Source organism: Macrobrachium nipponense, chromosome 20, assembly GCF_015104395.2.
Source record: "Macrobrachium nipponense isolate FS-2020 chromosome 20, ASM1510439v2, whole genome shotgun sequence".
Classification (NCBI taxonomy): domain Eukaryota; kingdom Metazoa; phylum Arthropoda; class Malacostraca; order Decapoda; family Palaemonidae; genus Macrobrachium; species Macrobrachium nipponense.
Genome location: NC_061089.1, coordinates 41,723,105 through 41,735,322, shown reverse-complemented (window position 1 = coordinate 41,735,322; position 12,218 = coordinate 41,723,105). Strand labels below are relative to the sequence as shown.

The 12,218-nt window shown below is 39.7% G+C and overlaps 1 protein-coding gene across 2 annotated transcripts in view; it reads left to right on the top strand.

Moving 5' to 3' along the window:
- The window catches only part of LOC135225152 (NHL repeat-containing protein 2-like), a 55,769-nt gene that overhangs the window by 5,263 nt on the left and 38,288 nt on the right, over positions 1-12,218 (top strand). The window contains exon 1 of one of the 2 annotated variants that reach the window (XM_064264387.1): positions 1,165-1,411. The exons of the other annotated variant lie outside the window; for it this stretch is intronic. Coding sequence (XP_064120457.1) covers positions 1,228-1,411 — 184 coding nt within the window. The 5' untranslated portion in view covers positions 1,165-1,227. Of the gene's footprint in view, positions 1-1,164; positions 1,412-12,218 lie in introns of those variants that run through there. 2 annotated transcript variants of the gene reach the window in all.

Below are 12,218 nucleotides of genomic sequence, written 5' to 3'. Positions count from 1 at the left end.
TAAGGGGCCTACTTACCATCGTGCAACCTGGCCACTCCGCCACTGACTGTAATCCATATTTTACTGCCTTACCCTATTTAGTTGTATGGTAATGATGTTTCTATTTACAGTTTCTTCCTTTTTTAATTTATAAGGCCCCACTCCGCCAAATCCACGCCGTAAAGTTTAAGAATTTCCGGTTTGAAAGATTCCATATTTACAGTCCTGATATTCAGTTGCAGCGCATTGTGGGCTACAGTCTTAGAGCGGCAAATTTAAACCCTCTAAAACCAACATTCGAATTTCGTCTGTAGCTGTTCTTGCTTTGACTTCATCAGTTGGATGCATTATACGCTATTTTTTTTTGGGGGGGGGGGCACTAATCTTTATATTTTGATGAGTCATTACACATATCTTTGACAAGGAGCCATTGAAACTCAAACTAAATGAGTAAATATGTTGCGAAGTGCGACAACTTTTATTAATCTTGCCGCTCTATTTAATAGGTTTTGCAGCTTCCTAAGTTATATACATCACAAATGATGATAAAGGTGTGATAGTTCCTCTGTTTATGACACAATTCAACATGTTTCTTTTCCATGTAGAACACTCATCACCATTTTTTATAAACCAAAGTTATATTGCTAAGACAGTGGACAATATGCAGTAATCCTTACAACATTTCTTTTATTTGAACAATGAAACAAATTTCACTTACAGCTAAAAACATACGTATGAAAGTTTTTATAAAACACTCTTGTTTGGTTTGTTTTGTTCAATTCTTGGTTAATATCGTTTTGGCACACATTATAACCTTACCAGCTGTCTATTTGCTTTTTATTGTAATATTGGCAGCAAATGAACGAGGCATGGAAATTAGTAGACATTATTAAGATGTATGGATAGGATATTGTAGGAAAAGGGGCGTGGTGCATTTGTGGTTTCGAATTGTTTATTTTTGGCTCGGCACAGAACTTCAGACAACGTGACTCACTATGATTCTTGAAATCATTTTATACTTGGTTTCATAAACAAACATTATATTTTAACGACAAAGAAGAAAAATAGATTAAATAATTTCATGTTAGTATTTATTAATTTAAATTTATAAAATATATTTTAAATAAAAGTTATAAATATCTTTGTTTCGGAAAGTAGATGGAGAAGATCAGTGTTGTTTGATTTCAAGAGCCTGCCGTCAAAACTACTTTTGTTTGAAATAACAATAATAGTCAACAAAGTTGAACCATGGACGTCGAGGAGGAGCAAGAACAAGGTCCTGCCAAGAATATAGGTCAATTAACTTTGGTATGCATAGAGTTAGCGGCGAAAATAGATGAAGCACAGACAGATGAGGACAAAATTTCCATAGTGAATGATCATTTGAGTGTGTACACACAGGACGAAATCCCCATGCAGGAGTTCGAGACAGGTGAGGGCGTTAATTAGGTAGGTAGCTAGTTAGCCTACCTGGAACTGTATGACTTTGCGTAAGTAACCAACGGGATGTTCTTTCGCTTTATTTGTTACGAAGTAAAGATTTAGGTACCTCTGACGCGAATTTTGGGTTAATGTGACCCTCATGACTTAAAAGGGTTTAGCCTAACTAGCCTAATGATAGCCTACCTAACCTACTATATCCCTACCTTAACCTCCCTCTAGCCCTAGTACTGAGATCTACTAATATCCATCAAATAATGGTATCCTGGTTTTTATTTGATTAGGTTATATAGCTTAAACCTGGCCATGCTTTTTATATAGGCTAATATCTGGTTCTTTAGCTTTTATTGGTCCTAAATAAGCTTAGGCTATAGGGTAAAACACCACGGCAGGCCAAACAGGCCACCTACAATCAACGCTTGCCACCCTCCGAAAAAGTACATTATAACGCGTCCTGACACCGGAGATGGGCATCAGTCGCGACTTGTTGTTGGTGAGAAGCGGAGCTAAAGACCTCTACTCTCCTTTCGAAGTAAGTATTTTCTCCAAAGTTAGAAATTAAGGCCAAATTTTAAGATTTAAACAGAGGGTACTGAAAACGGTCTCAAATGTAGTGCAAATCTCACCAAAACGCGTTCAACATTTTTACTTACAACTCGAGGTATTTAGAAGATTGACGCCATCTTGATGTTTACGGAGTCGCTTGTGTCAATAAACTAACCATTTCCTGTGATAAATCCGCACACCACTTGTGCCCACAGACGCTGGGGCACTTTTATCACAACAAACGGAAAACTTTTCCTCACTGAGTAAACAACTGTTTTGTAGAAGACGACGACGAAGCGTGCACTTCGATAATTTTTTAAATAAATAGTAAAACATCAATATTTTACATATTTATGATGATTAATTTGAAAATATTCGTTATTGAAAAAGTAACTCGATTCTGACTCAAATTTAAGTAATTATTTTTTGGAATTCGAACGTTCTTTCAAGTCCTGTATTATGACGTCACGACATCTTGACTTTCGTACCTATTGTAAATAATTGCTTTACTCAACTTTCTTGCAGAACAGTTTACCAGTTATTCATGCAGATTATCAGCTCTTCATGTAATTGGCATAATCGTAATGCGCATATATATCTTCATTATTTACTTTTTGAATATATGAAGATGTTTTACTGCCGGATTATCGCCGTAGTGTGACGCAATTGTTTTCGGTCGATGCGCCTCTGTTTTCGCACCATAAGAAATTATGGGGCCGAATTTGCAATGACCAGAAAGTCGTTAAAAGAGGAAAGTTAGCATTGAGGGGCATATGTTTTGATTGAGAAAAATACAAATTTATTCAATAGCTTTTTTGTAAAAAATACTTGATTACAAAAAACTTGATTGACAACTAAGCAGCATACCTACTATGGGTTTCAGAGACAGTGCAAGCACGTTTTTGGGCAATACCTATTTCTGTAACGAACACTCTTATCAGAACGAGATTTTGTATAGTGCATTACACCCAGTGCCGTAATTTATAAGGGTATCGTGAATTACTAATCGTAAAGAATAACGACACTTGTCCTTGTACCAAGAGACAAAAACTCCATTATGCAGAAATGGATACGAACACGCGTATAAAGCTCCACCTACCCTCTCCCCCCCCTCCACCGCCACCCCTTTCCTTCGTTCCTTCGCCTTCCTTTCTCTCTCTCTCTCTCTCTCTGTTGCCATTCGGTATGTGTTGACCCTCCAAACTGGGTATAAGACTACACACAAAACATTGAAATTGGTGAAATTAGGCTATGTATTGGAAGTATATACATAATTATTAAAGCAATTTTATCATTATTGCATTACTATGACAAATAGAATTCATGGAAACTGTTTATAATAATGAAGCCTCCACTAATGTGGCAATGATGATTTTGCCATTCTTAGCATGCAAACATTAAAGCATGCAAACATTAAAGGTTACATTTATTTCTGGCATACGGTTATTAAAGAAATTCAAAATACTAATATAGACTGAAATCTATTAAAAGTGCTAGCAAAAAAAAAAAGAAAAAAAAATGTATATACGTAATTCACTTCTCCGTAGTCGTTCCTCTATGCACTTATCCATGGTCGTTCCTCTATGGTTTTCGGCAGCCAGATGTACGAAAACGTTAGAAACATTTGATTGTATCTACTTTAGAAATATCTGTAATTTTTGGGGGTAATTTGGTTGCAAAAAAGGGATAATATTCATGAATTAAATTAAAATGTTTAAATAACAAAGTAAATTTAAACTAAATAACGAGTAAAGTAAACAATTTAGGGAATAAAACTTTGGAGTTTCGTCGTCTGCTGTTTGTAACTGTGTTTGTGGCGCGCGCGCTTAGGAACCAGCAACAGTAACGGGTTTAAAGTGCAATGTGGAGTGAACTGAGACCAAAATGTGTATAATAACAATCAAATAAGCACTGTGGAGTTTCAGTTGTGATGACAGTAAGGATAAAAACCGCTGATTACAAGGTAAGAATGAATTCAGTTCAAACCATAACCCCGGGAATAACAAGTTTCATACTTTCACTAATATAGGCAACAAAATGTTGTTTTATTGTGCTGATTACGACTGCAATCTTGAGTAAGATCAATAAACGTTACATATATACGCTAACATTGTTCAAATGAGTGCTGGGAAGGCTGGGGAAAGGTGGTGGCCGTCACTGATCAGAACCTTCCATGCAAAACGTAGCCGCCATATTGGATTTCAAAACTGCCTTGAAAACATATTTTACGAAGAGCTCACATGCTTATTTTAGTTCGTATGGGGCTTTCATATATCACATTATGTTGACGAAACTTCAATCTTTTAAATGGTATGCTTAGAGTTGCAATTGTATTCTTGTTTCACCAATTAAATATCGAGTGAATAAGACCCGTCCACCGTGGTGAGGGTTGGCCTTCCGTGGTGTTTTACCCTACTATCAGATACCTAATGTCAATCCTTCTCTACAGTTAGCCAAGCCCATGGCAATGATTTAGCCTAAGTAGGCTAATTGGTTAGGCTGGTGTTTTCGTTAAGTTCGTCAAGTGTTTTAATCCTTAAACGCCGAATGGACGTATTAAACGTAGAGTCAAAATGTCTCCTGAATGCCGAATGGACGTACCATACATAGACTCAAAAATTTTTTTTTTAAATTCGCGGAAAATTACTTATAGGCCTACCAGCCGAAAACTTTTGAATCACGCACCTTGGGGATGCTGGGAGTTCACGGATAAAGGTGTTGTTTTGTTTTACAATCGTTACGCAGGCGCGCAAGCGTGAATTTCTTTCTTGCCGCACTAAAAAGTATCTGTGACACATCTCGGAAATTATTTCGTCACTTTGACATAATTTTTGTACCATTTTAAATTAGCCGTTACATGGAGTATTATATATAAAAATGTGCGCATTTCTATGTAGAATACAACAAAGAAATACTCATGATTGTAGCTTTTATCAGTTTTGCGATATTTTTATATAAATAACGATAAGTGCCAAAATTTCAACCTTCGGGCAACTTTGACTCTACCGAAATGGTCAAAAAAAGCAATTGTAAGCTAAAACTCTTATATTTTAGTAATATTCAATCATTTACCTTAATTTTGCAACTAATTGAAAGTCTCTAGCACAATATTTCGATTTATGGTGAATTTATGAAAAAACTTTCCTTACGTCCGCGCGGTAACTCTTCCGAAAAAAATCATACATGCGATTGTGGTAATGTTTGCACCATTTTAAAATTAGCCGTTACATAAAGTTTTATATATGGAAATGTGCACAATTTCATGCACAATACATCTATAAACAACCCATGGTTGTAGCTTTTATCAATTTTGAAATACATATTTTCATATAAAAAATTATAAGCGACAAATTTTCAACCTTCGGTCAACTTTGAGTCTACCGAAATGGTCGTCGAAAAACGCAATTGCAAGCTATAACGCTTATATTCTAGTAATATTCAAGCATTTACCTTCATTTTGCAACAAATTGGAAGTCTCTAGCACAATATTTCGATTTATGGTGAATTTATGAAAAAAATAACATTTTCTTTACGTCCGCGCGGTAACTCTTCCAAAAAAAATCATACGTGCGATTGTGGTAATGTTTGCACCATTTTAAATTAGCTGTTACATAAAGTTTTATATATGAAAATGTGTGCAATTTCATGTAGAATACAACTAAAAATAATTGAAGGTTGTAGCTTTTCTAATTTTCGAAATATTTGCATATTAATAACGATAAATAGAAAAAAACCACGTTCGGTCAACTTTGAGTCTACCGAAATGGTCGAAAAACGCAATTGTAAGCTAAAACTCTTACAGTCTAGTAATATTCAGTCATTTATCTTCATCTTGAAACAAATTCGAAGTCTCTAGCAACAATATTTTAGATTTATGGTGATAAAAAAAAAAACTTTCCTTCCCTCCGCGCGCGGATTCTCCACCACAAATCTCCGAAATGCGTACGTACCATTCTCGGAATATTTGCTCCGATTCATATTAGGCATTTCAAAGAGTTTTGTATATGAAACTGTGCATAATTTCATGTAGAATAAAACGAAAAATATTTGAAGGTTGTAGCTTTTCTTATTTCTGAAATAATTGCATATAAAAAATATATATATAAAAAAATCGACATTCGGTCAACTTTAACTCGTCAGATATGGTCGAAAACTGCATTTGTAAGCTAATACTCTTACAGTATAGTAATATTCAATCATTTGTCTTCATTTTGAAAGAAATTGGAAGAGTCTAAGACAATATTTAGATTTATGGTGAATTTTTGAAAAAATATTTGTTTACGTCCTCGCGTTACGAATTCATGCATTATTTTGTGTATAATATTTTCTCTGTGTTGCTTTTATCATTTTACAATGTCTTATATATCAAAAGGATTGCAATTTAGTGTACAATACAACAAAAAAAAAAACTCGTTAGCTTTTTACCGTTTTTTGCACAGCGTGATTTTAATACAATTATGTATGAATTTTTTTTTCGCTACCATTTATCGCATTTATTTACATATGATAATGATATTATTTTTCATTTCTGATGGTTGCATACTAAACTTCAGGTAATGACAAAAAAAGGTGCCAAAAATGAACTCTTAATCTTCAAAACTAAGCACGCTGTGATTTTTTGAAAAAATTATTTTTTCCGCTTCCATGCTCACTCAAAACCGGCTCTGGTATTCGGGAGATGTTTTGATTTTTACGCTTCGGCGTTTAAGGGTTAATATCATCAGAATCATAGAAATGGCCAGTAATAGGCTAGAGATATGATTATGATAAAAAGATAGGTACAACAGTATTTTGTTCATGAAACTTACCTGTCAGATATATATATAGCTGTATTTTCTGAAGTCCGACAGAATTTTAAAAACTTACGACACACGCAGTGGGAGTCAGGTGGTTAGTACCCATTCCCGCCGCTGGGAGGCGGGTATCAGGAATCATTCCCATTTTCTATTCATAATTTTTCTGTCGCCGGTGCTGGAAACACCTGTTTCCAGTACCTCCGTCTTAGATTTTGGAAACTTCATTGCCGCTAAGTATCCTATTGTCTTTTAATTTATTTACTTGGATTTGTGGCTAGACATACGCTATCTTAAATTGATTTGAATTTGATTCATTTTTGCATAAGATATCTGAATCTAGTTAGGCTAGTTTCAGAGGGTGTTGTCTGCAAAGATAGGGTGTGGCTACCGAAAGCTTCGGTAGATCCGCACTTGGTATGCACGAGGGGTATGAGTCTTGCTTCTTGGTTGAGATTTGTCATGTGAGGAGTGTGAGACTGTCTATTCCGTAAGGAAGACGTATGATTCGTATGTACGCAATTAATCAGTAAACATGTCTAATTCCGTAAGGAAAACGTATGATTCGTATATACGCAATTAATCAGTAAACAAAAGTCAGGGTAGTGAACCTGCTAACCTTCCTGTAGACTTTTTTTTTTTGCCTAACCCTGTAGTATGGCCTACGGGTTATGAATTTGTCTGCGAGAGGTGATCGCTCTCCTTCATTGTTGTGAAGAGTGCTACTTCTGTTATTGTTTCTCATAACCCTGTAATGTTGCCTTCGGGCCCTAAACAGTGTCTGTAGAGGTTATTGCCCTTTCTCTAATACTCTTTCGATTCGTATCTTAGAATCGAAAGTGCTTGCTTTAGAGAGCAATAGCGAAGTGGCTAAGTGCAGTGACAGTGCCCCTTGTGTAGTGGAGGGTGCGTCAGATCGGCCTTATTTCGCCTCTAGGCCGGGACCTCTGCTTGACTCCCAGGACCCGGGGAGAGAGCATGTTGAAAGCCGAAGGAGGGTTACGAGGAACCCCCACCGATCTGGCGTGCCTTCGGCAGTTTCTGATGAAATCCCCAGACTGCCTAAGTGCGTGCACGTGCACGAATCCTGAAGGATTGCTTCTCGTCCTCGAAGCGTCCTCCCCGCGCAGGGGTTGGAGCTTTCGGAAGGACTCGCGCCCTCTAAATAGAAGCTTTGTAGAGGAGGACGCTTCACGTCCTCTCTCTCTCTCTCTCGTTATGCGTTCCAGTGAGAAGTAAGAAGGCGAACGTCGCCTGATCACGTGTACGTCTTTCCACCGAGAAATATGAAATGGAAGTCTTAGTAGCAGGACGCGAACGCTTTTGAGAGCGGACGTCCGAGTTTTGTTACTGTGAGAATAAGAAGGCGTTCCCTCGCCAGTCGCCCCTCGTATTCTCGCACGATCGACCCTTCTCCTGAGACTGTTTCGTGCAGTCGGATTTCTCTCCGAAATGTATCTCGCTTGTTTTGACGCCTGTCAGGAGCGTGACGCTTTTCTGCACGCTTCTTTTGACGCTCGGCTTGGACGGGACGTTCGGATGGACGCCAGGCGCGCGCGGGTGCACGCCAAGCGCGCACCAGTGGACGCCGAGCGCACTCCGCGCGCGCCAGTGGACGCCGAGCGTGCTCGCTGCTGGCCAGTGGACGCCGAGCGTGCTCACTGCTCGCCAGTGGACGCCGAGCGCGCGCGCCAGCGCACGCCAGGTGTGTCGTCTGGCTGAACGTTTCTATTGAACTCTTCAAGCTCCTGTTTACGATTTGGGCCTCAAGAATTTTTACCTCTACCTTCGGTGATACCTTATACCTCACATGCAAAGAATGTGAAGTAAGCAGTGCTTGGAGGAAGCTTAAAGTGAACAGACAACTTCGTCTTCGAAACCCAGCAAGACCTCGGGTTTCGTGAATTCAAGAGGTCTCTGTCAATATTTTATTGCTTTTTGCAAAGGTGGATGGAGTTAAGGAGCTCTAGGGAAGATCTCGTTTTCTCTACCGCAGTCAAGACTTTGCGATAAGGCAGTTACGGGTTAGGTAAAGGCTCGATGTCCTGCACGTCAGGACTCTCGGCAATGTTCAGTAGGAGTCTTGCAAAGGTACTCATCAAAAGGACGCTCTTCAGGAAAGCGCAAGATAGGACTTCTTTTGCCATACTGCCAATAAATTTTAAGCTTTAGCAGGCTTTAGTTGTGATACGGGAGAGGAAGCTGGTTGGAGAATTTCTTCCTCTTCCCAGGATAATTTTGCAAGCTTTTTAGCCCATCTGAAAGGGTTTTTCAGATGATAGGTTTTGTTAGTTTCTAGTCGGGACTACGCTGCCGAATTGAACATCGTCGTTCACCCTGCCGTAAGCCTAGTCTCTTAACAGGATTCTTGCCCCTTCCTCGTTTGAGACGGGAATCGGAAAAATAAAATGCTCGACTTCCTGGATTACGTTTTGTCAATTCAGTGACTTTCCCCCATTGACAATATACTATCGTTTTGTCAAGTAAGTGGGTATCCCCTCATTGACAAAATATCTCTTTGTCCCGTAAATGGATTAGTTCTCATTGACAAACATCTCATTAACTTGATATTGCGTAAGCGAATAAGCTCTTATTGACAAGATTCGGAAGAGCTCTCATTCGTCATTCGCAGACTCGTACAAGAAATAGACTTGTAGACTACGTCAATGAACGCTTTGGTCCAATAAACATAAGAAGCTTGAGCTGACTGCTTCGATTCTCTTAAGTTTTGTTCATGAAACTTGCCTGTCAGATATGTATGTAGCTGTATTTCCGAATTCAGCTATATATATATATATATATATCTGCCAGGTAAGTATGAACAAACTTTATTGTATCATAACAATATCATTTTGCTTTGCGTTATTTTATTTCTGGTTGGTTCAAGTCATATACGCTTGCTGTAGTTACCTCTTCGAATGGCAACCGAGAGGTCTATTGTCTATTTTAAAGGACATTTAATCGTTACTCCCTGCAGCCTTCCAGGAGTTTCCGATTTATCTTTTACCGTTGTATGGTAGTGTTCTGACGACACAAACGCATCTATATATTTAGCGTTTTCTGTTTCGCCTAAATATACCAGCTTGAGAGTCTATCTGCTCAAAAAATAACGGACCTATTTCTTCGTAGAATAGGGTAGCTGGCAACCCAGACATAAAGTTAAGAGACGACATTCGTAAGCTGCTGGCTGCTGCTGTCACGCTGTCTCTGTCCTCCAGTCCAACTGAGCCACCAGTAACAGATCGTGCGCTGTCATGCGCGGTAGGTTACGTCTCTCTCTCTTGCGGGATTGGCTGACTAACCGTATCTCTGTGCTGGCGGTTACGTCTCTCCTGCGGGATTGACTGACTAACTGTATCTCTGTCCTACAATCACGGACTTTAGCCTAAGATTGAAGGGATTTCTTACGTGAATGAATAAACGTTGCATTCGTTTTGCCTTACTATGTTCAACAGAGTTATCTCTTAATCCTTTCGGTGCTCGTTACCGCACGGTATAGAACTACGAGTCTACCGCAACATTGCACTTTTATATGCTCTCCTGCTTAGGCAAAGCGCAGCCTTATTAGGGAAGTAAGCATACTCGGGGAGGGAATGGATGAGCTTGCTGGGGACCATTTCCTTCCTGAAGAAGTTTTGTTTCCCCGAATAGACTGCAATTAAGATCACAGTTTTTTTCCGACCGGGAAACTGAAATATTATTCAAGATCTAGGAATGATTCTGAGGTGATAGAAAGAAGGTGCCGGATATCTGGATAGGGTTTCAAATGTCCTGGATCTTAATCTGAAAGAAGTAAAGCGATTAGGTAGTCCCTCCAGTCCTCGAAACGATTTTTGGGAACCAGTGGTCCAGATCAACTCTGATATTCCACAGCTCTCTCATATCTTAAGAAGTATCTTCTCTCGGTCCCTGTTCGAGTTTACGAGAAAGAGCCTATTATAACAACAGGCGTAGAATGTAACGATCCTCTAGAGGTTCGTTACAGGATTGCAAAAGTCCGTACGAATCGTCTCGATCGACGGCAGCAACTATTGACTTCCGAGTGGAATATTTCTTTAGAAGTAAGTTGAGAGTTGTGGAGACTTTAGGGACGCCCTTTCATTCTTCTCTTCGATATGTTGAGGACGAAGAGGCTTCTTCTTCTCTGCTCCCTTATTCTCGATCCGGGATCGGTACCATTAAACGCCATCCTATGATATTGAACGGGGATGGATGTTTAGTCTTTTTTCCCCTTTTTCAATCGCTTAGGAAATGTAATAAGAGGATTTATGACGTCACAGGGAGCGACAATGACGCTGATCGCCCCATGTTGGCCTTCAGGATCCTGGATTCACAGAGGTCACATACTTCCTAGTTCACTTTCCAAGGACCTTTTCCGAGAGAGTCGGTCTACTCTAACTCGAAAGGTACCTATAACCTCTCCGCTCTGAGTCTGACTACGTTCAGACTATCGAGATGTTGACAGGAATAAGATTACCGTCTTCCTTTTCCGTCTGAAGAATGGGATAAGCTGGCAGTCACAACTATTAAAGAATACGCAAATATGTTGTTGACGGCCTTTGGGCTCAGAGATTTGCGTCTGTCAAAAACAACAAAGCCCTTCACGATCTTTGAGTTCTGTGAAATCTCGAAACTCGCCATCCCATCTACTTTTTGTCTCACCTGTTTTTCTCGGAGTCAGACAAACTCGTGCCCAGATCAGGAGACATATAGTAGCCCTGAGTTTCTTGTTGACGAAGTCGGTTGCGTTATACACCCCCGATGATCGTTTAACATGAGACCAGGTTGGACTGTCAGGGCATTCGTCCTTCGGGACTGAATCGCCTTTTTTGCTCCTCGCTCCTTTCTCCTGGCACCAGAAGCTCGAGTCAGGAGTGGCTCAGGAGTTGATTCGCTAACGACGTTGGGTTGCGTTGATACACCCCCCAAGGTTTGCTTAGCTTGAATCGCCCAGGCAGTCCAAACACTCATCCTTCAGCGAAGAATAGTGCCTTATGGTCTTCAGGGTACAGCCTTGCTGTCCTTGATTCGTCTGACTGGTCAACTGGTCGGTCACCTGACGTTAGTACAGACGGACTGACTGTGCATGTCCAGACCGAAGCTTTCAATATGGAACTTAGACATAGTCTGAAGTTCTTGATGTCAAAGCATTCGAACATCTCCTACCTGTTATCTTCTTGCATGTGATCAGGAAGGCATTTTTCTAACCACCCTAGATACGACAAAGAGGGTTAGTGAGATTTTAAGCCATCGTCACAAGTTTTGGCTTTAGAGAACACAAGGCGGTGTGCTCTCTAAGCTTTTCGTTATGGCCTAAGAATGGAAACCCGTTTTGTCCTTGGGCCAGGAGCTTGGAAGCAAGGATGGCACAAGTTAGTGGGCAGGAGCCAGAGAGAGTCCTGTGCCCTGTCAGGTCTCTCAAGTTTTATCTACATAAAACTCAAGAAAGTCGAAGTCGTA